Raw genomic sequence first — 20343 nt, forward strand, 5'->3', positions numbered from 1 at the left:
TTTCTCTGCCCACACAACCTTTATTCCTTTCATCTAGGTGCTAGCAGCACCAGAACAGTAATTATCCAGAGCACTCATGGGGGGAAGGGGTGCGGGGGGGTGTGTAGACGTTTTCCAAGATCAAGACTGGACAAGGCCAGTGGAAGCAGGTGGTGCTGAGCTACATTCCCATCCTAGTCCAAGATCTCAGCCACTGTCCCATCCACCCGGCCTTCACGGAGATGGATAGTAGGGCAGGTAGGGAGCTTTGCTTGCATGCGGCCGACCCAGGTTCGATTCCCGGCATCCCATACGATTCCCCCGAATTTTGCCAGGATCAGGTGTGATCCCTGAATGCAGAGTCAGGAATGACCCCTGAGCACTGCCAGGTTTGGTTCTCCCTCCCTCAAAACAAAAAGATAAAGGTAAAGCTAAAGACCCTCCCATTGTTCGTCGATTTGCTCGAGCGGGCCCAGTAACGTCTCCATTGGAGACTTTGTTGTTACTGTGTTTGGCATATCAAATACGTCATGGGGAGTTTGTCAGGCTCTGCCGTGCGGGCAAGATACCAAGAACAAACAAACAAAAAGAAAAAGCAGATTTTAGGCTACTGATGGGGGCTGGAGCGATAGCACAGCAGTAGGGCGTTTGCTTTGCACGCAGCCAACATGGCTGACCCAAGTTCGATTCCTCCGCCCCTCTCTGAGAGCCCGGCAAGCTACCGAGAGTATCTCACCTGCATGGCAAAGCCTGGCAAGCTACCCGTGATGTATTCGATATGCCAAACACAGTAACAAGTCTCACAATGTTACTGGGCCCGCTGGAGCAAATCGATGAACAACTGGAGGACAGTGATTCTGGCTTCTGGCTAAGTGCAAATCAGCGTAGGCGCCTTGACCTTTGTGCACCCTTTGGAAACCACAGCCTGGGGACTCCGCGGACTCCTGGTGACTGAAGAGGCACCGTCTTCAGAAGGGGGAAACCGTCTCTAAACCCCAGCCTCCACGTCCGTCAACAGCTGCCACATCGAGTGGATGGATAAGGCTCATTTCCACTGTAATTATGAGCTTCATGGTGACAGGAGCTGTCGCGTCATCCCCCCACTCCACTCCCACCCCTGCAACCCCACCTTTCGCCGACGGCAGCTCCAACCGTGTCCCCTCAGGAAATCCCAACTCAGGTGAGGAGGCCTGGCCCCTGGGCTTTGCTCTCCACCTCATATTGGGGTTCAGATACCAGCCCAAATGGAGCGATCGACAAACTGGTCTATTTCCAGCTCCCCTGTAGCTTCGGAAGCTTCGTAGCCCCCTTCGTGCCAAGCAACCTCGTGAGTCAAATGCTAGAATAGTACCTGGCAACAGAGGAGACCCCTCACTCCTGTTAATGCTGTTACTGCCCCAGCAGCATGGCTATAGACCCCAGAGACAACCACCCAGAAATGTCTTCTAGAACTTTCTTTCCAAGACAGAGTCCTGCCCGCCCGCTGCACCTGAGGACGCAGGGGCACTGCTTTCACTGGTCAGGTGTGGCTGATGTTTCTGGACTTTTAAGGCATTTTGAAGGACTCATCATGGAAGCCCCCCACCCCCACCCCCTTTCTCTGTTCCGACCCGTTGGTTTCCCCTTCATCACTGCTGCTCTTTGCCTCCCCAGGGCTCGGTCAAATGTGAAGGAAGCAGGCCTCAGACTGGGTCCCTGACCCGTGTGGTCGCCACAATTGTTCTAGAGGGGCCGGCCTCTTCCCTCCACACCTCTGACTGGGATGTTCCAATGGGTAAGAAAAATGAAAGGCTGCTTGGTCCTGTTGTCTACAGATACAACCCAGCCTGGAGACGGGGCCACGGGAGATGCTGGCTTCCCGAACGTTTCCTCCTCAGAAAAAGGCTGGAGTGACGCCTTCACGGGACGCATAAGGAGAGCACAGCCTGAAGCGATAGATGAATTACTTTTCTCCTTGTCATCTTGACATCAGAAGGAAGGGGACTTAGGGCTGAGGTAAACCTCATAATCAAGTGTCAGGAGAGGAGCCCCACATGGTTTGAAAGGGGAGAAGGATAATTCTACCCAATAATGCCCAATAATGACAAGAAAACACAAGCATGGATCAGCCCCCACCCCCCCCAAAAATACACCTACATATATATATATATGTAGGCACCCATATACACAAATATACATATGGACATACATGGCACATATACTCATACATATAAATTCATATGTTCACATACATACACACATATAGACACACACCACATACAGAGGAGACATACAGAAAACACTCATATACAGGGTATACATATGGTATACCCATATATGTATACAAATACAGAGGTGAATATAAATTCATACACACACAGACAAAAGACAAACATCCATACACATAGATGTATAAATTCATAAATACACACACAGATTCAGACACACACACATACACATCTTCACCCAGACACGCAAAGACATACCCACAGTAGACAACACACAATACACATATAGTCATAAGCATAGATGAATGTATATATACATACATACAAATGTTCACACACATAAATCCACTAGCTGAGTCTCCCCTTCCCCTGAGCCTAAATAGGACTATTGTATAAATCTGTAAAAGGTACAGCTGGGGGTCTATGCCCCCCCCCCGGAGCAAGTGTGAAAGAAACCAGGTGCCACCACAAGAGTGGGTCCTAGCTATGCTCCCCTGGTGCACAGAGGCTTATAACAGGGTGTTGGGGTACACATGGGGAGAAAGTCGAGAGAAGACCGTACTTCCTCGGGAGCCTTATCTTACTTCCGGTCGAGAACTCCTCAGAGCCCGTGGGATGAGTCCATCTGGCCTGGGAAGGGGGCACTCTGGGAACCCTGGCTTACCTGTTGGGGTAGGTGATGTTGCAGGGCACTTTGCCGGTGTAATTCTCATTAAGCCAGCGGTTCGCCAGGGCCTGCTGGATGTTGGGTCTCTTCACAGGATCCGGCTCCAACAGAGAGCGCAGGAAGTTGATGGCCCCTGGGAAGGTAGGTGACAAAGAATGCACATGCATCACAGGCTAGAGGCAGATGCCACTGAGACTCAAGGCATGTGACCGTTAACACCTTGTTGGGCCCCTCTACTCTTGGGGTCTGTGGGTCTCCCCAGAAAATTGATGATATTCAGAGTTGATGATACACCGTCAGTTCAGGTCACCCTGACCACCTGCAGGTCCAAGTCCTCACCAGACTCTTCTCTTGCACCTCGCTCTAAAAGGCAGCCAAGGGGCTGAAGCAGTAGAACAGTGGGTAGGGCATTTACCTTGCATGCGGCTGACCCAGGGTCAATTCCCAGCATCCCTATATGGTCCCTGCACAGTAACCCATGTGCAACTCTGGGTGTGAACCAAAAAGCAAAAAATAAATAAATAAATAAATAAATAATAAAATAAAAGGCAGCCAAAAGAGGGTTTCACTTACTGGCTTGGGGCGAGAAGAGAAAATACTTATTCTCAAGGTAAGCTGCACGACTCAGCAGGGAGGCATTCTATTTAGACCTCCCCACAAGATACCTAGAATCTCAAGGTAACTTTGATGCCAGAATAAACCGGAAGAACATCCTTTTGCTAGGTCATTCCATCAATGCACTCCCCCAATGAGGCTCCCATGCAGTTAAGATCAGCAGAAGGTCATTCCCCTTTAAGAGCACAATGGGAATCGGAAGAAGGATAAACCCAGGATGATATTACTTATGGGATTAAGAATAACTGGATGAGGGAATGCAATGGCTTGAAGGGGGGATTGCCCCGATCACCCTTGATCCCAGAATACAGGGAGAAGGAAAGGGATAGAGTGAAGGGGGCTATGGGAAGAGACAGATGAGAAGCAATGGGGGTAGGGGTTGGGGGGATTCACGTATTGTTCATGTGAAGAATGATATAAAGAGCCAAATCTTTAGAGTCAGCAACACTGAGACCCAAACTTTATAAGACCAAACTTAAAAAGGTGCCCATCAAGAGGGCAGTCTTGGGAGGACACCTGGGAACATTGGTGCAGGGAAGTTGACACTGGTGGTGGGATTGGTGCTGGAACACTGCCTGTATAAAACTCAACTATGAATAACTTTATAAGTGACAGTCACTGTCACTGTCCTCCCATTCTTCATCCATTTGCTTGAGCGGGCCCAGTAACGTCTCCATTGTGACACTTGTTACTGTGTTTGGCATATCAAATACGTCACAGGGAGCTTGCCAGGCTTTGCTGTGGGCGAGATACTCTCAGTAGCTTGCCAGGCTCTCTGAGAGGGGCAGAAGAATCAAACTTGGGTTGGCCATGTTGGCCGCTTGCAAGGCAAACACCCTACCCGCTGTGCTATCGCTCAAGCCCATAAGTGACAGTACTTTAGTAAAATAAAATTTAAAAATTTAAAAAAAGCAATAGTACACCTAGTAGGGCATTTTGCTTTGTTCACGTCAGTTCCAGGTTCTATTCCCAGTACCCCATCTGGTACCCTGGAGCACTGCCAGGAGTTATTCCTGAATCTAGAGCCAGGGGTAACCTCTGAGCATCAACAGGTGTGGCCCAAAAATAAACAAACAAAACCCAACCTTCCCCACATTTTAAAGATCAAAATTAAATGAATGAATAAATAAATAAATGGATCACCTTCCCTCGCCCCCTCCCTCAAATGCAATGGGTATAAAATATACAGGTAGGCACCAAAGCAGTGGTGAGCTACTCTTCAAGTTTCTTGAAATTTTTTAAGTTTCATCGCTGGGTCACCAAATAAAACTTTCTTGCAATGTTCTGCAATGATCGGAAAAGCCACCTGAGCTCAATAAGAAAAGATTCCTTTCCATGGAACTTATGACTCTCTCTCTGTCTCTCTCTCTCTCTCTCTTTCTCTCTCTCTCTCTCATTCTCTTTCCCTCCCCCCACCTACATTTTAAAGGACATTTGGATGCTTCATCAGGACTACTCTGGGTCAAAGGGAAGAGCTATGGGCTTGATGAACTGAAATAGGGAGTCACAGTGTTAATGACGTAGATGAGACCCTCTCTGTTGCTTACCCTCAAAGGACCTGAACCAATCCCCCCTCCCGCCCCCCTCCAGTAGCCAGCATTTTTTTTTCACAGTATGATTAACCAGAGGAGCTAAGAACAGACTGGATGTGCGTTTTTGTTCTATTTTCAGAACCAAGAGCTCTGCATCTTCGCAAATCGCTGATGAGCACAGTAATTTTAGTTCGAATCTCCACTGACGAATTTCATTCTTTGGACATCACTAACAGTGCATTGCTATTCAAAAAGCACTTAAAAAAAACATCCTTAAAGCTCTTTGAAGTTGGTATTAGGGCTCTGAAAAAATGCCCTGCAGCTCATGAACAAAGGGATTAAAATATCCCCCCATTTCCTGGGAACCACATGGCAGCTGTGGCCACGTACCACCCCCCACTCAATTCTTGGGCTTCCCATATGGATTCTAGGGTATGGGTGACCCATACAAGGTGGGTCCCTCTCCGTGATTCCCCTCACATGTGGTCTAGGCTCCTCCAAAGTCAACCTTACTTTCCCCTAGAGGGGGTCAGCTTTAAAGAGAGAGGTGGATAGATGACCCCTGCCACTGTGTTTAGGTCAAAGTCACAGCAGACAGAGACATCAGCATCTTAGCAGGAGATACAAGGTCTAACAGCATACCCTAAAGCTTCTACTTCATCTCCCCAGGGCAGGATGGTACAGGGGTTAAGGCTCTGGCCTTGCACACAAATGACCCAGGTTTAAATCCTGGGTACTGCATATCACACACACACACACACACACACACACACACACACACACACACACACACACAAGCACTGCTAGGAATCCTCCTTCAGCACAGAGCCAAAAGAAGCCCCTGACCACTGCTGGGTGTAGTCAACTCCTGCCCACCTCCCACCCCCCCACATACAACAAAACCCCTAAAAAGCAGGGGCAGAAGAGTATAGGGATCATTTTTGATGTTCTAAAAATAATTTGAATTAGCAACAGGTCACCCCTCACAGATGCTAAATCGCTTGGTTTTGAGTAATTTTCTGGGGTACCCAAACCTCCCCATCTCAAGCAATTGCTTCGAATAGATGTTAAGTGCTCTAGATGAAACTATGAGCGGCATGAATGACAAGCCTGTTGGAAAGGCATTCCATCCCTGTGATCCATGGGCACCCACAGCAGAAGGGGGAGAGGTCTAGGGGTCTGTCTTCTTGTGCACAAGCCACTCCCCACCCCCAACTCCCGTCAGTGACAGAGGTGAGGGGGGAGTCTTCCAAAGAAGCCACAGGGACGATTCCCAAGAGCACTGAGTGTTTTTCCAACGCCGCAACTGGCCCAGTCATAATTCTTCCGACCTAATCCAAGCACTCTCTGCTGCTCTGGACACGTACATCAGGCTAAACACCTGTGGCCAAAAATCACCAAATCAATATGCTGGGGCTCAGGCATTGAGTGTACAGGAGGAAGTCACTGGAGAAAACGGACTTCTGGAGAATCTGCCTGGTCACATGAGGCAGCACTCACAGCAGAGGGAGAGGAGAGGCTGTCCCCCACACTGAAAGGGGTGGGGGCAGAGGGGCTTCTGATATTAAAGACAGAGAAGAGAGCACAGAGCTTATATAGTTGGAACACCGGGAACGGAGGTCAAGCAGACCCCTCTTCAGAAGTACATCTTGTCCTTCCTTATGAGAAAATTTAATTTCCTGAGACAGAAAACACTCAAGAACCCAGAAATAAATTGAAGTGGGGAGAAAACAAGATTGGTTCAGAAATTAAGAAATTGCGGCATCTCAGGGCTGGAGCAATAGCACAGTGGGTTAGGTGTTTTCCTTGCATGTGGTCAAGATTGGTTCAGAAATTAAGAAATTAAGGGGTTGTAGTAATAGTGCAGTGGGGAGAGTGTTAGCCTTGCACAAAGCTGACCTGGGTTCGATCCTTGGCATCCCATATAATCTCCCAAGCACTGCCAGGAATGATTCCTGAGTGCAGAGCCAGGAGTAATGCCTGAGCATTGGTGGGTGAGATACCCAAAAAGCAAGAGTAAAAGAAAGAAAGAAAGAAAGAAAGAAAGAAAGAAAGAAAGAAAGAAAGAAAGAGAGAGAGAAAGAAAGAAGAAACAAAGAGAGAGAGAAAAGGGAAGGAAGGAAGGAAGGAAGGAAGGAAGGAAGGAAGGAAGGAAGGAAGGAAGGAAGGAAGGAGATAAGGAGAGAAAGGAATAAAAAAATTAAGTTTCATCACTGGAGCGATAGCACAGTGGGTAGGAAAGCACAGTTTTCCTTGCATGTGCCAACCTGGATTCAATCCCCGGCATCCTATATGGTTCCCTGAACACCACCAGGACTGATTACTGAGTGCAGAGCCAGGAGTAACCCCTTAGCATCACTGGGTGTGGACCCCAAGCCAAACAAACAAACAAACAAACAAATTGAGTCTCTTGAGGTGGAATCGGACTTATCCTTGCCTGGCTGCCCACTTCCACCCAGAGACCACCTGCTCCCCACAGGGCCCGTGGTTCATGCCAGTCAAGTTCAACGGATAATTTTAGATTGCTTCCCTCCAGCTATCCCCTAGGGCTATACTTGCACACTCTCTTTAGTTGGGCAAAATCATGTGATGGATGCATTTGGGAAAGGTGGAAGTTATAAGAGGGAGTGAGGAAGTGGGGGAAGGTTTCCTGCGGGTGAACTCCATTCTCTTCCTGTCTTTCTGGTTGAGATGGTGTTTGAGATGGTGAGTGCTCCAACAGCTAGGCATCCGGACTTACTCGGCTGGACAGAACCCCCTGAACTATTGATTCAAATCACTTTAGATACATCACACAAGGATGTGAAATGTGGAATAAAAAGAGGATCTCCGGAACTCCTGCTTGATGGAAAATTGGTGATATTTGTTACTGCAGCTGCACCTGGCTGATCCTGATTAATACAATGAGGTACAATTGTATTTGCCTTTTACAATCTCCATCCTCCTGTCCTCTGTCACCTAAGACAAAACATGCCCCTGGACCATAAAAAAGAAGTCAAGAGGCTTTCTGAGAGATAGCCTCTGGGCCTATGCAGCCCTCAGAGAGATGACTTTGAAAAGCTGCATTTATTTGTAAACATTAAATCTTACTGGGAGGTGATGCGTACATTACTGTCACTGTATCACTGTCATCCCATTGTTCATCAATTTACTCGAGTGGGTGTCAGTAACATCTCTATTTGTCCCAGCCCTGAGATTTTTTTTTTATCAGTGAAACACCATGAGGTACAGTTGTAGATTTACAATTTTTTGTGCTTGGGTTTCGATTATACAATGATCAGATACCCATCCCTCCACCAGTGCCCATTTTCCACCACCATGGATAATATCCCCCCCACCCCTAACCCCCCATCCCACCCTGCCTCTGTGGCAGGGCAATCCCCTGTGTTCTCTCTCTCCTTTTGGGCGTTGTGGTCTCCAAAAGAGGCATTGAGTGGCAAACATGTTCAGTTCATAGTCTACTTTCAACATGCATCTCCCCTCCTGGGAGGATCCTCCAAACACCCTTTATTTGGTGCTCCCTTCTCTATCTGAGCTGCCCTTTCCTCTAGAATGCCCGGCTGGCCACTAAGCTATGGAGTAATCTTCCTGGTGCTGATCTCAGCTATTCTTGGGTATTAATCTCATATTTTGTTACTTTATATCCCCCAGATGAATGCAATCTTTCTATGTCTAGCCCTCTCTTTCTGACTCATTTCGCTTAGCATGATACTTTCCATGTTGTACCACTTGTATGTAAATTTCATGACTTCATCTTTTCTAACAGCTACATAGTACTCCATTGTGTAGATGTACCAAAGTTTCTTTAACCAGTCATCTGTTCTTGGGCATTCAGGTTTCTTCCAGTTTCTGGCTATTGTAAAGAGTGCTGCAATGAACAAACAAGTGCAGATGTCACTTCGACAATACATTTTTGCCTCTCTGGGATATATTCCCAGGAGTGGTATCGCTGGGTCAAATGGGAGCTCAATTTCTAATTTTTTGAGAATCGTCCATACTGTTTTCCAGAAGGGCTGAACCAGTCGACATTCCCACCAACAGTGAAGGAGTGTCCCTTTCTCACCACATCTGTGCCAGCATTGGTTGCTTTTGTTCTTTTGAATGTGGGCCAGTCTCTGAGGTGTGAGATGGTATCTCATTGTGGTTTTGATCTGCATCTCCCTGATGATTAATGATGTAGAGCATTTTCTCATGTGCTTTTTTGCCATTCGGATTTCTTCTTTGAGAAAGTTTCTGTTCATTTCATTGCCCCATTTTTGGATGGGGTTGGATGTTTTCTTCTTGTGGAGTTTAACCAGTATTTTGTATATCCTGGATATCAACCCCTTGTCAGATGTGTATTCGGCGAATATCCTTTCCCATTCTGTAGACTGTCTTTGTATTTTGGTCACTGTTTCTTTGGAGGTGAAGAAGCTTCTTAGTTTAAGATAGTCCCATTTATCTATCTCTGTTTTCACTTGCTCGGCCAGTGGTGTGGCATCTTTAAATATACCATTAGCGTCAATGTCATGGAGGGTTTTGCCAACTTTGTCTTCAATGTACCTTATGGTTTCTGGTCTGATGTTGAGGTCTTTAATCCATTTTGATCTTACTTTTGTACATGGTGTTAGGCAGAGTTCTGAGCCCATTTTTTTGCATGTAGCCGTCCAGTGATGCCAGCACAATTTGTTAAAGAGACTTTCCTTACTCCACTTCACATTACTTGCACCTTTATCAAAGATTAGACGATCATATGATTGAGGGGAGATGTCAGTGTATTCAACCCTGTTCCATTGGTCTGCAGTTCTGCTTTTGTTCCAGTACCATCCAGCCCTGAGATTTTAGCAGCCTCTCTTTACTCGTCTTTGACAATGATTGGAGGCCCTTCCAAGGTCAAGGGAATGATACCTGTTATCGTTACTGGTTTTGGCATATCAAATACGCTACAGGGAGCTTGCCAGGTTCTGCCTGTGCGGGCAGGATACTCTCAGTAGTTTGCTGGGCTCTCTGAGAGGCACATATATATATTTCTCTCTATGATTTGTTGCCTACTGTCTGAACTCCATCAAACATGGTGTGGTAATAATGGAAAATGGGTAGGAAGTGTCTTATGATGTGTTGCGCAGTCAGTCGCTTTGCGACCACACAGTCTGGGAAGCAGCCTGGAGTGTGGCAGCAGTTGGGTAGTGGAGGTCGGCTGTTGGAGCTGAGTTCCTTGGGGTGGAGACGGCTCTCGCCTGCCTCCCCTCTGAGGCACCCCGAGTGAAAACAGCCTGGCGCAGAGTCTGGTGGCAGGGTTATGGGGGCCTCATTTTATACTCCTGTCTGGGAGGAGCAGACGTGAGTTCTGGAGGGTGGTCGGTCAGTCAATGAGGAAATTATCTAATGTGTAAATAGAATGGCCAAAATGAGAGGCAGAGAGTGGTCCTGACACAGGTGAGGGAGCAGATGCTGGACTTGTTAGTGGGGCTGCAAAACAGCCCCATTACTCTGAACAGGAGTGATCTTTACAAAACGCAACATGGGCAATTTCACCCACAGGCCCTGGTCCCAGAGAAAATTAAATCATATTCACACAAAAGCCCTGCATGGGTGCAGAGTGACCAGGATCAGAGAGACAGTACAGGGGATAAGGCATTTGCCTTGAATGTGGCCGAACCGAGCTGGATCCCTGGCACTGCATAGGATCCCCCAACCACTGCCAAGGGTCACTCCTGAGCACAGAGCCTCTAGTCCCCATGTGCTTCCAGACATGCCCCCCACCCCACCAACAACAACCCAAAGCTGGACACAACCAATGTCCTTCTTTGGTTAATTGGCTTGACTGTGACCTAAGTACACTATCAAGTACTATTCAACAATAATAAAAATAGAAAAAACAAATAAATGCAGCATCCAGAAGGACTAAGAAATTTGCTTTGCATGTGACCAACCTCAGTTCAATCCCTGGCACCATATATATTCCCCCAAGCATGATGAGAATTAACCGCTGAGCACAAAGTCAAAAGCACCTGAGCAACCACAGTTGGAAGCCTGCCTCATGAGCTGGGGGAGAAGGCAACTGGGATTGAGAAGGGATCACTAAGAATGATGGTTGGAGGGATCGCTTGGGATGGGAGGTGTGTGCTGAAAGTAGATAAAGGACCAAACGTGATGGCCTGTAAGTATCTGTATTGCAAACCATAATGCCCAAAAGTAGAGAGAGAGTAAGAGGGAAACTGTCTGCCATAGAGGCAGGGGAAAGGCTGAGAAGAGAAATGCAGGGAGGAGGGGGATACTGGGGACATTGGTGGTGAAAAATGTGCACTGGAGGAGGGATAGGTGTTCAATCATCGTATGACTGAAACTCATACAACTCATACAATGAAAGTTTTGTAACTATTTCTCATGGTGATTCAATAAAAATATGATACATTAAAAATATTTAAAAATAAATAATTTAAATTGCAATTGAAAGTATTAAATAATAAAAAAAGAAAGTATTAAATAATAAAATATATTATTAAAAATTAAAAAAATTTAAGGTACCTGAGCAAAAGAAATCATAAATCGTTTTTCTTCAGTGTTATCTGCTTGGGAAAACTATCTTTACTCTCTATAGCCCTCACCTATTTAGAGGTGGGGGGGGCCTTGGGGATTGTGGCCACACTTGGCAGTGTTCAGGGGCCCTTTCTGGCTTTGTGTTCAACAGTGACTCTTGGCAATGCTCGGGGAACCATATGCGGTGGCAGGGATTTGAATCTGGGTTGACTACATGCAAGGCAAATGTCTCTCTGGTCCTTCACTTATTTTCCTTGGTACACTTCCATGACCAAATATCACATGCTTATGTTTCTTTTCTGCCTTCCCAGGTCAAGTGTAAGTTTCCAATGGATGGAAACTGTTCTGTTTTGCCTCTTCCTGGTTCCTAGCCTATCACTGAGGTGCATATAATGTATTCCTGGAATAAGTAAATGGATGTGAAGTGAAACGCAGAATGAACAGGTCAAGAAATGAATGAGCACCCCTCCCAGGAGTCCACAGTGCCTTCAAATTTCCAAATGCCCTGAAACCCAAGTACAACAATTTGTTTGGCATTCGGCGCTTTTTCTAACTTCTGAGTCATGTTGGGGCATCCAGATTTCTTTTATCATGACTTTACTGGAACTTCTCTTTGCAAGTGCAAAATGCCTCTTCTGCTCTGAGTCTCCAGAGAATCTTCGCTCCCTCGCCAAGTTGAAAGCTTGGGCAGAATTAGATCATTGCAAACAAGAACGCATTTCAGTTTGGATTCCACTTGGCAACTATACCTACAGGATCAGCTTGGTGGATGCCTTGTGAACACAAGAGAAAAATAACAAAATAGAAGCCAAATGAAAATGCTATATTTTAATCACATATCAGATGTTGGAGTTAAATAATTATTGGTGTGGGGGGAGGCACCTGCCATCTACCCATAAAGCTGCGTTCATTCTAATGAGCCAATTACATGCTTGTCAAAGCAAAGTGGTGGCCAGGTACTTGAAGTAAAAGGGCAAAGTAAACAAAAGAACAAATTGCACTAATTACCTGGATCCAAAACCAAACCTGAATACATTCAGTGTATTGAAACATGAACTGGCTAAATTTTGCAGGTACTTTCCAGACACACCTGGTGACTCAGCCGAATCAAGTTACTGAACCATCAGAAATGTAAAACGTGGCTTTCAACTGGCCCCAAACCTCAAATAGCAAAACTTGAGTCAAGACCAAATGTGAACCAATCTCACTTTGTTGATAGTGAACTGATGAAGGAAGACTTGGGTTCCTGAATTGACTTTCCAAAGTCAACAGTACAATAGAGTGAGTCTGAAAACAACCCAGCCCACAATTTTTTTTTCATCCTGCCTGGAGAACATAAGACTTTTAGGGGCTAAAGAGAGAGGACGGGGTTAAGAAAACTACCTTGCACACGGCCAACTCCAATTCGTCATATAGATAGATATACCTGTTTCGTGGCTGTCAGCTCTAGGTTGTACTCAGCTTCTAGAAGCTACCCACATTCCTTAGCATATGTTCCTCCTCTACCTTTAAAGCCTGCAATAATACACTGAATCATATTCTATGCAAGTTTCAAGTCTCTCTTTCTTCCCACACCCAAGGAAAAGTTGTTCATTTATTTTTTTTCTTGGAGAGTGTCCCCACATAGCAGTTCTTAGTAAGCCAGTGGCCACGCTACTGGGTATAGCCCAAAAGTCCAAAAAACCTGGAAAATAAAAAAAAGACTTGATAGAGGTGTATTGGTTGATTAGAAGAAGGAAGAAGTTGGGGATCCAGAGCTCTATCAGAATGGGGGTGACATGAATTGGGGGTGGGCCAATGAAGAGAAGAAAAATTCACTGTCTTCCTACCCCTCAACTTAAGTATTTTTGGTTCGGTAATGTGGCAGCCAGGAAGATTGGGAACCCTGGTAATGTACATTGGGGAAAACTGTAAACCAGTCTGAAGGCATGGAAGCCTCTGACACAAAGGTGCATTTCAGGAGCCTGGAAAACCACAGGGATGCAGAGTCCCAGGCTCAAGGTCTGACGGATCCCAGAGAGGAGACGCTCCAGGAATGCACAGATCAAGGCTATGGCAGGAACGCAGGGATGGAAAGTCCCACACCTTCTCCCAGGAAAAGTACCACCAAATTCTACTTGAGAAAAGAACTGGGGGCAAAGGTGGTGTTGGAAAATATTCATACTTAGCCTTCCCTGAGGGCTGGAGCGATAGCACAGCGGTAGGGCGTTTGCCTTGCATGCAGCCAACATGGCCAACCCGAGTTCGATTCCTCCGCCCCTCTCGGAGAGCCCGGCAAGCTACCGAGAGTATCTGGCCCGCACGGCAGAGCCTGGCAAGCTCCCTGTGATGTATTTGATATGCCAAACACAGTAACAACAAAGTCTCCAATGGAGACGTTACTGGGCCCGCTCGAGCAAATCGATGATCAACGGGAGGGCCTTTACTTTACTTTTACTAGCCTTCCCTGAAATGTACACTGGGCTCTCTCTCCTCTCTCTCCACTCTCCTGAACATGGATGTAAGTCTACTTCTCTCCTTCCCTCCCAATCAACTTCACTAGTCATCTCTTCCTAAGAATTCTTTCCCGTCAGGGAAAGGTGACGAACTCAAGAAGTCTGGGTAAGGTTTACGACTGAGGGGCTGGGGCAATAGCACAGCAGGTAGGGCGTTTGCCTTGCACGACCCAGGTTCGATTCCCAGCATCCCATAGGGTCCCCCAGCACCACCAGGAGTAATTCCTGAGTGCAGAGCCAGGAGTAACCTTTGTGCATCACTGGGTGTGACACAAACAAACAAACAAACAAACAAACAAAAAGATTTAGAACTGGCTTCCCTCTCCTGCCAAGAGCAGCCAGCCTTGCCCATGGCTCCCCGAGGTATCAGGCAGCTGACATCACCTCCCATGCAAGTGAACAAGAGAGGGCTTCAGGTGCAGCCTCATGGCTGCCTTGTGGGGCTGCTGGGACATGAGTGTCTGTGCTGTCCAGGGGCTCAGCACAAACTCTCATTGGTCTGACATCTCCCAGGCACTTGCCTGGGTGACTGAGAAGCAGGTGGTAGGTTCTTTCTGGAGCCTCCTGCCTCTCTCCGCCCCACTTCACATCAGCCACCTGGGGCCCTGACACCTCCGCTGGTGAGAATCGAGTCCACCACCAGCAACAGTTTGGTTAAACGTTTGTGTTTTGTTTGTGCCACCCCCAACTATGCTCAGGGCTTACTCCAAGCTCTATTCAGGAACCACTCCTGGTGGGCTTGAGGACCATATGGGATCAAACGTGAGTGAGCCATTAGCAATGCAAGCACCCTACCCACTGTACTAACTCACCAGCCCTGATTTAACACTGGTAAGAACATCGTAGAATTTCCAGGTGGAATTCACCATCTATATTTCCTACATCACAATCACCACAAGATTAGTTTCTATTTACCACCAAAAACTGACCACTTTCCCCCAATTCACCCAACCTTTGCTTCCTTTCCACTGTGGGAAACACCAGTCTATTCCTCAAATCTAGTCTCTTTATCTTCCACAAGTAAATGAACTCCACACCAGCATCACCCAGTAGACTACCCTCCTCAAGGTGTGATTTCATTTGCTTGTGGAAGATAAACAGTCAAGGTACAACAAAGCAAAATAGAAACGAACTGGGTTTGAGGAGTACACTGAGTAGAGCCGGGTATGGCCCCAAAGCCAAAAAAAATAAATAAATAAACTCTAACTTAAGCATGTGGAGTTTTATATGCAAATCTTTCATACAATACCCAAGAACCCAAGAGCTCATGGGTGACGTGTATGTGATACACCCTCTTCATTTTAACTATGGAAAGAACCCTACTGTATACGGCAGGGGCAGGGTTAAGGGGGTGGGAGGAAGAGTGGGGAGCAGGGGAGAAGGGTCCTAAGATGCAGCTGTAGAACAAATGATGTCTTGTGGGGTAGCAGGGAACCCTAAAACATTACCTGTGGAGAGCTGGGTGGGGAGGGGGTTCATTTCCTTGTCCACCATCTTCTGATACAAAGCCCTCAGGCTGAAAGGCTCCACGGTGAAAGGCAGGGTCCCCGTCAGCATGGCATACATGTTCACGCCTCTGCAAAGACCAAGAGCAGTGCATGAGACCACAGGAAGGACCCTCACCAGCCTGCTGCTGGCCCCATGGAAACAACTGGGCCCCCAGGGAGAGGACAACACAGAAGAAATGAACTTGGTGGAGCTCAGTCCTGCTCCTTTCGTGCCAACCTCTGACCTCTTTCTAGAACCTCCCATGTGACATTATGGGAGGGCAAACCTTTATGTGAAGACTTAAACAATGGATAGGGGTGAGAGTTCCCAGAGTTTCAAGATCTGCCATGACCACCTCGACACCCGCCCCCCCCCACCACAGACACACAGACATAGACACAGACACAGACACAGACAGACAGACAGACAGACAGACAGACACACACACACACACACACCCCTCCATATGGAAGGGAAACCAGACCCCTTCCTCCTGGAAGGAAATCCAGACCAACTTATGTGAAAACACCTGGCGGATGTTGGGAACCTCCCCTCAAAGCCATCTTGCCATTATGTGGTTTTCCAAGGATCGTTTCCAAGGGGGAAAAACGGAGGAGGCCAGACTGAAAAATTCAGGACTAGAGACTGCCCGGGTGGGCATGTCACAGCCTGGTCCTGCCCAGCTCTTTGAAATGAAAGTTTCATTCCCCAACTGGTGTTTTGCTTTCCCTTGAGTTGTTCTGGCCTGTAACTAGAGAAATTCCTGGGGGCGGGTGGGGAGAGGGAGTTCTCCTTCCCGCCCTTATTTTTTTGACCGACCATCGTTTGTTTTTGTGGACTGTGAAAATTCTGCCACTCCAGCCTGACCTCCCAGCTCCGCTGATGTGGTCGCAATGCCTTCTGCCTGGCCTGGGAAATGTTTATATCCAAGGCCAATCTGGAGAACACTGAGGTCTTCTTGGTGGATTGTTTTTTTTTTTAATTTTCCTGATGTGCAAACCTAATATCCTTTTGATGAGATTTCCTGATGGGGATGAAATGCCTGCCTGCCAAGAGGTCTCTCACGTTCAAGAGTGCCCAAGGGAATGTTCTAGAAACAGGCAATAGGATTTCCAGTCAAAACAAATCCAATGAGACTGATTGAAATGAAGACCCTTGGGGCCGATGTCTACTGAGGCGCCACTGAATTACAGTGTTCCCTGATCACCACAGGTACAGAGCCCACAGGCTCCAGCTAGAAATCATTCTCAAATAGCAGATATTTGCTAAGAGCTCGTTCCCACGCCATAACTCACCATCAAGTTAAGAAAACGGATATACAAACATTCATTCCCCCCATTCTTGCTAGCTGGCTCTGTGCCCCAGGCAAGGGGCACCATTTCTGAGACGTGAACCAGACAACCTCCATCTTGAACCAGGAACAAGGAAAGAAGTGAATGAAAACAATGTCCTTTTAAAGATCAGTGAGTACAGAGGGGATGAGAAAATGCTGAACTGTGCCATTTCTGCCCAGAAAAGTTTCACTGAGGGAGAAAGAGGGAATTATGAGAAATACTTCAAGGTGGGTGACCCCCTGAGCTAGATCTTTGGTGGCTGGTGGATGTGAGGATAAGGAAGAGAAAAAAGCATCAATCCAGAAAAGATAAGAATAAACAAGACACAAGCAGAACCATTCAAAGCAGCCCCTTCCTGGGGGTATTCAGAGGAACACATTTCCCAGGATAGGAAGAGACATTGGTGTGTGACTTAATAAATTAGGGGTGCAGTCCTGTGGCACTCAGAGGATTAGAATGAGGAATAACAGGTGGCCCTATGACTGTGAATTAGCACATGACTCCTGACCTCTGAATGGCAGTGATGAGAGCAACAGAAGAGGAATAAAGCAACAGAGACATTTTGAAGGTTGAGCAAGCATCCAACATGGAGAGTTAGACCAGCGGTGGCAGTAAAATTACCAACCACTAAGAATTCCAGGAGGAAAGTCAGTTTGGAGGTAAAGGAGTCTACCCCCCGAGGGGGTGGCTACAGAATCTATAATTTATTTATTTCTTATCTCCTGCCCCTGCGCCTGGCTGTTCCTCGCCGGGGTCCCTTGGAGGGGAGCGGGTTGAGCTTTCCTCCCCACCCCGACCAGGGCTCCGGCAGCTGAAGACCTCCAGGACCAGTCACCACCATGCTGAGACCACTCTCCGCACACATGAAGGTACTGGCAGAGGGACAAAGCCACGCGGGTTCCGGGGCCGAGATCTCCCAGCCTACTCGGATTGGAGTCGAGCATCCTCCACCCAGATCCTCCAAATTCCAGTAGGCGGGGGTCACACCCACCACCTGGCCCCCTTGCGCCGTGTAATTCCATCAGCGGCCAAGACTCAGAGACTATAAAATCCAGCTCCCAGAACCGCGCGGCCGCAAATGCCGCAAATGTCTTATCAGGACATCTTTTTATGACATCTTATTATCTCATTCCTACTTTGGACAAACTTGCAGGCTATCGAATGTAGCCTGTCCACAGGGCAGAGTCTGGCAAACTCCCCGTGGTGTACCAAACATGCCAAATACCAGTAACAATGATGGGTCTCATTCTCCTAAAGAGCCTTGAATATAATCTCAGGGCTAGGATGAAAGAGACGTTACTGGGGCCTGCTCGAGGCAATCGACGAATAACAGGATGATGAATGAATGAATGACTGAATTTATTTATTTATTTATTTTTGGCTTTTTTGGGTCATACCCTGTGATGCCCAGGGGTCACAGTTACTCCTGGCTCTGCACTCAGGAATTACTCCTGTGGTGCTCGAGGGACCATATGAGATGCCGTGAATTGAACAATGAAACAACGGACTTGGTTCTATTGATCTTATAGATAATCTCATGCAGAGAGAAATCAAGTGTCTCGTGTTTGAGTGTTTGGATTTGCATGGGCTCATCAATAAAAGAAGTCTTAATTTTTCATTCAATGAATATGAAGTAAAATTGAAATGAGAATAACATAAGTGTGACCAGAGAGAGAGTGCCAAGGGTTCGGGTACTTGCCGACCCTGCTTCCATCCCTGGCACCACATTCAGTCCCCCAAACACCGTCAGGAGTAAACTCTGAGAGCACCATTGGTGGGTTGTCCCTTCAAAAAGCAATAAAAAACAATTAAACCAAAGAAGAACAAGTCGCCATGTGGTATTATGGAGTTTCCTTAGAAGAAGAGGGTCCAACAGGCTGGTTTGAAGATCTCGGACTTTTCCTAGCTTCTTCTTCATTGGGGACACAGAGCTACTATCCCTTCCAGGGTGAGTAAGAATGCAGAATGCCCCAGGAGCCTAGGTGCAGGGTAAAGAACAGAGGCCTCCCTAAAGGTGTTGGGTGTGTGGGATATGGGGCCAGAAGGTCACTTGGAAAATCTTGGCCAAAGTGTCTACCTTCCAAGTATCTACCTTGAGCTGCCAAATTCTGTGTCTCCTCGTCATTGGCAGAATCACAGAAACATTCCTTGCTGCCTCTCTCCACTTCACTCCCTGTCTCCATGGCTGTCTGAAGAGCTGTGAACTGCATGCTCAGCCCTGGGTGCTTCCGCAGTCTAATCTCACTGAGTCTTTTACCAAATATCCAATTCCATTTCTCTCGGCAAAATTTCCCATTAACTGAAACAGCTTCTCAGGAGGCTGGAATGCTGATAAATTCAGAACCTAAGAAATCGTGTCCACTTCACACTTTTCAAACCAATGGGTAAAATAAATTACCACTTTTTTAAAATAATTATTATTTCCTAATGCCAAACAAGAAGAAAAACCTGTGGGCCAGAGAGATATAGAACAGGAGTTACAGGCACACACCTTGCCCATGGTCCACCCCCACTTCAATCCCTGGCACCATGTATAGTCCCCTGAGCAGTGCCAGGAGTGATTCCCATGCATCGAGCTGGGAGTAAGCCCTGAGCAACTCTGGGTATGACCCCAATCAATCACCCACCCCCAAATAAAAACAAAAATAAAGAGATTTGGGGGCTGGAGTGATAGCACAGCAGGTAGGGCATTTGCCTTGCACACGGCCGACTCTGGTTCGATTCCCAGTATCCCATATGGTCCCCAAAGCACTGCCAGGAGTAATTCCTGAGTGCAGAGACAGGAGTAACCTCTGTGCATCACTGGATGTAACCCAAAAAATAAAATAAGAGTTCTGTTTCTGTCCCACCCTTTTCAAACCAAAAGAAAAAAAAACCACTACAACTGGTTTTGTTATGTAATGCCAAGTAGAAATAAAAACCAGGGGCTGGAGAGTAGCACAGGGTGTAAACTATAGGCCTTGTATGCAGCAGACCCAGGTTTGGTCCCCAGTGCCACACGGTCCCCGAATATCACTGGATACAGCCTCTAAGCACAGCGCTAGTATAGCATTTCTGGGTGACCCAGCTCATTCCCAGCACTGCAAGGTCCAAGCACCACATTCTCAGTTCCCTCACATTGAACCACCAGCCCAGCTGGCCAGAACTGGTAGGAGGAATCTCCAAGCCTTCTAAGCTGAACTTGGGGGTCCCCCAACCCCCTAGCCTCCCAAAACAGAAAGGAAACTTTCATTCATGACCACAGTCCTAAGAACTGTCTGCAGGCAACCACAATGAGTGTCTTCCTGTGTCTGCCCGGGAGTCGTCACACATGGTTGCTACCGAATAAAGAGAAATCTCATCCCTTTGACACTTCAGATGTATGTGAGGCAAGCAGGACATGTGGAATGCGCTTCATAAACCTCTGTAATCCCATAGAATTAGTAGGCATTTCGAAACACGTTCAGAATTTCCTGATGTAACTTGGGAAATAGAGCCTTGGGGCTTCCTGGCTTCTCCAAGGCTCTC

General features: G+C 47.1%; 1 protein-coding gene across 1 annotated transcript in view; it reads right to left on the reverse strand.

The window, feature by feature from the left end:
• Positions 1-20343, reverse strand: part of HUNK (hormonally up-regulated Neu-associated kinase) — a 124063-nt gene that overhangs the window by 13252 nt on the left and 90468 nt on the right. The window contains exons 5-6 of the mRNA XM_056109323.1: positions 15463-15590; positions 2851-2986 (exon numbers count right to left, since the gene is read on the reverse strand). Coding sequence (XP_055965298.1) covers positions 2851-2986; positions 15463-15590 — 264 coding nt within the window. The remainder of the gene's footprint in view (positions 1-2850; positions 2987-15462; positions 15591-20343) is intronic.

The sequence above is a fragment of the Sorex fumeus genome, unplaced genomic scaffold (genome assembly GCF_029834395.1).
Source record: "Sorex fumeus unplaced genomic scaffold, SorFum_2.1 ptg000265l, whole genome shotgun sequence".
Lineage (NCBI taxonomy): Eukaryota > Metazoa > Chordata > Mammalia > Eulipotyphla > Soricidae > Sorex > Sorex fumeus.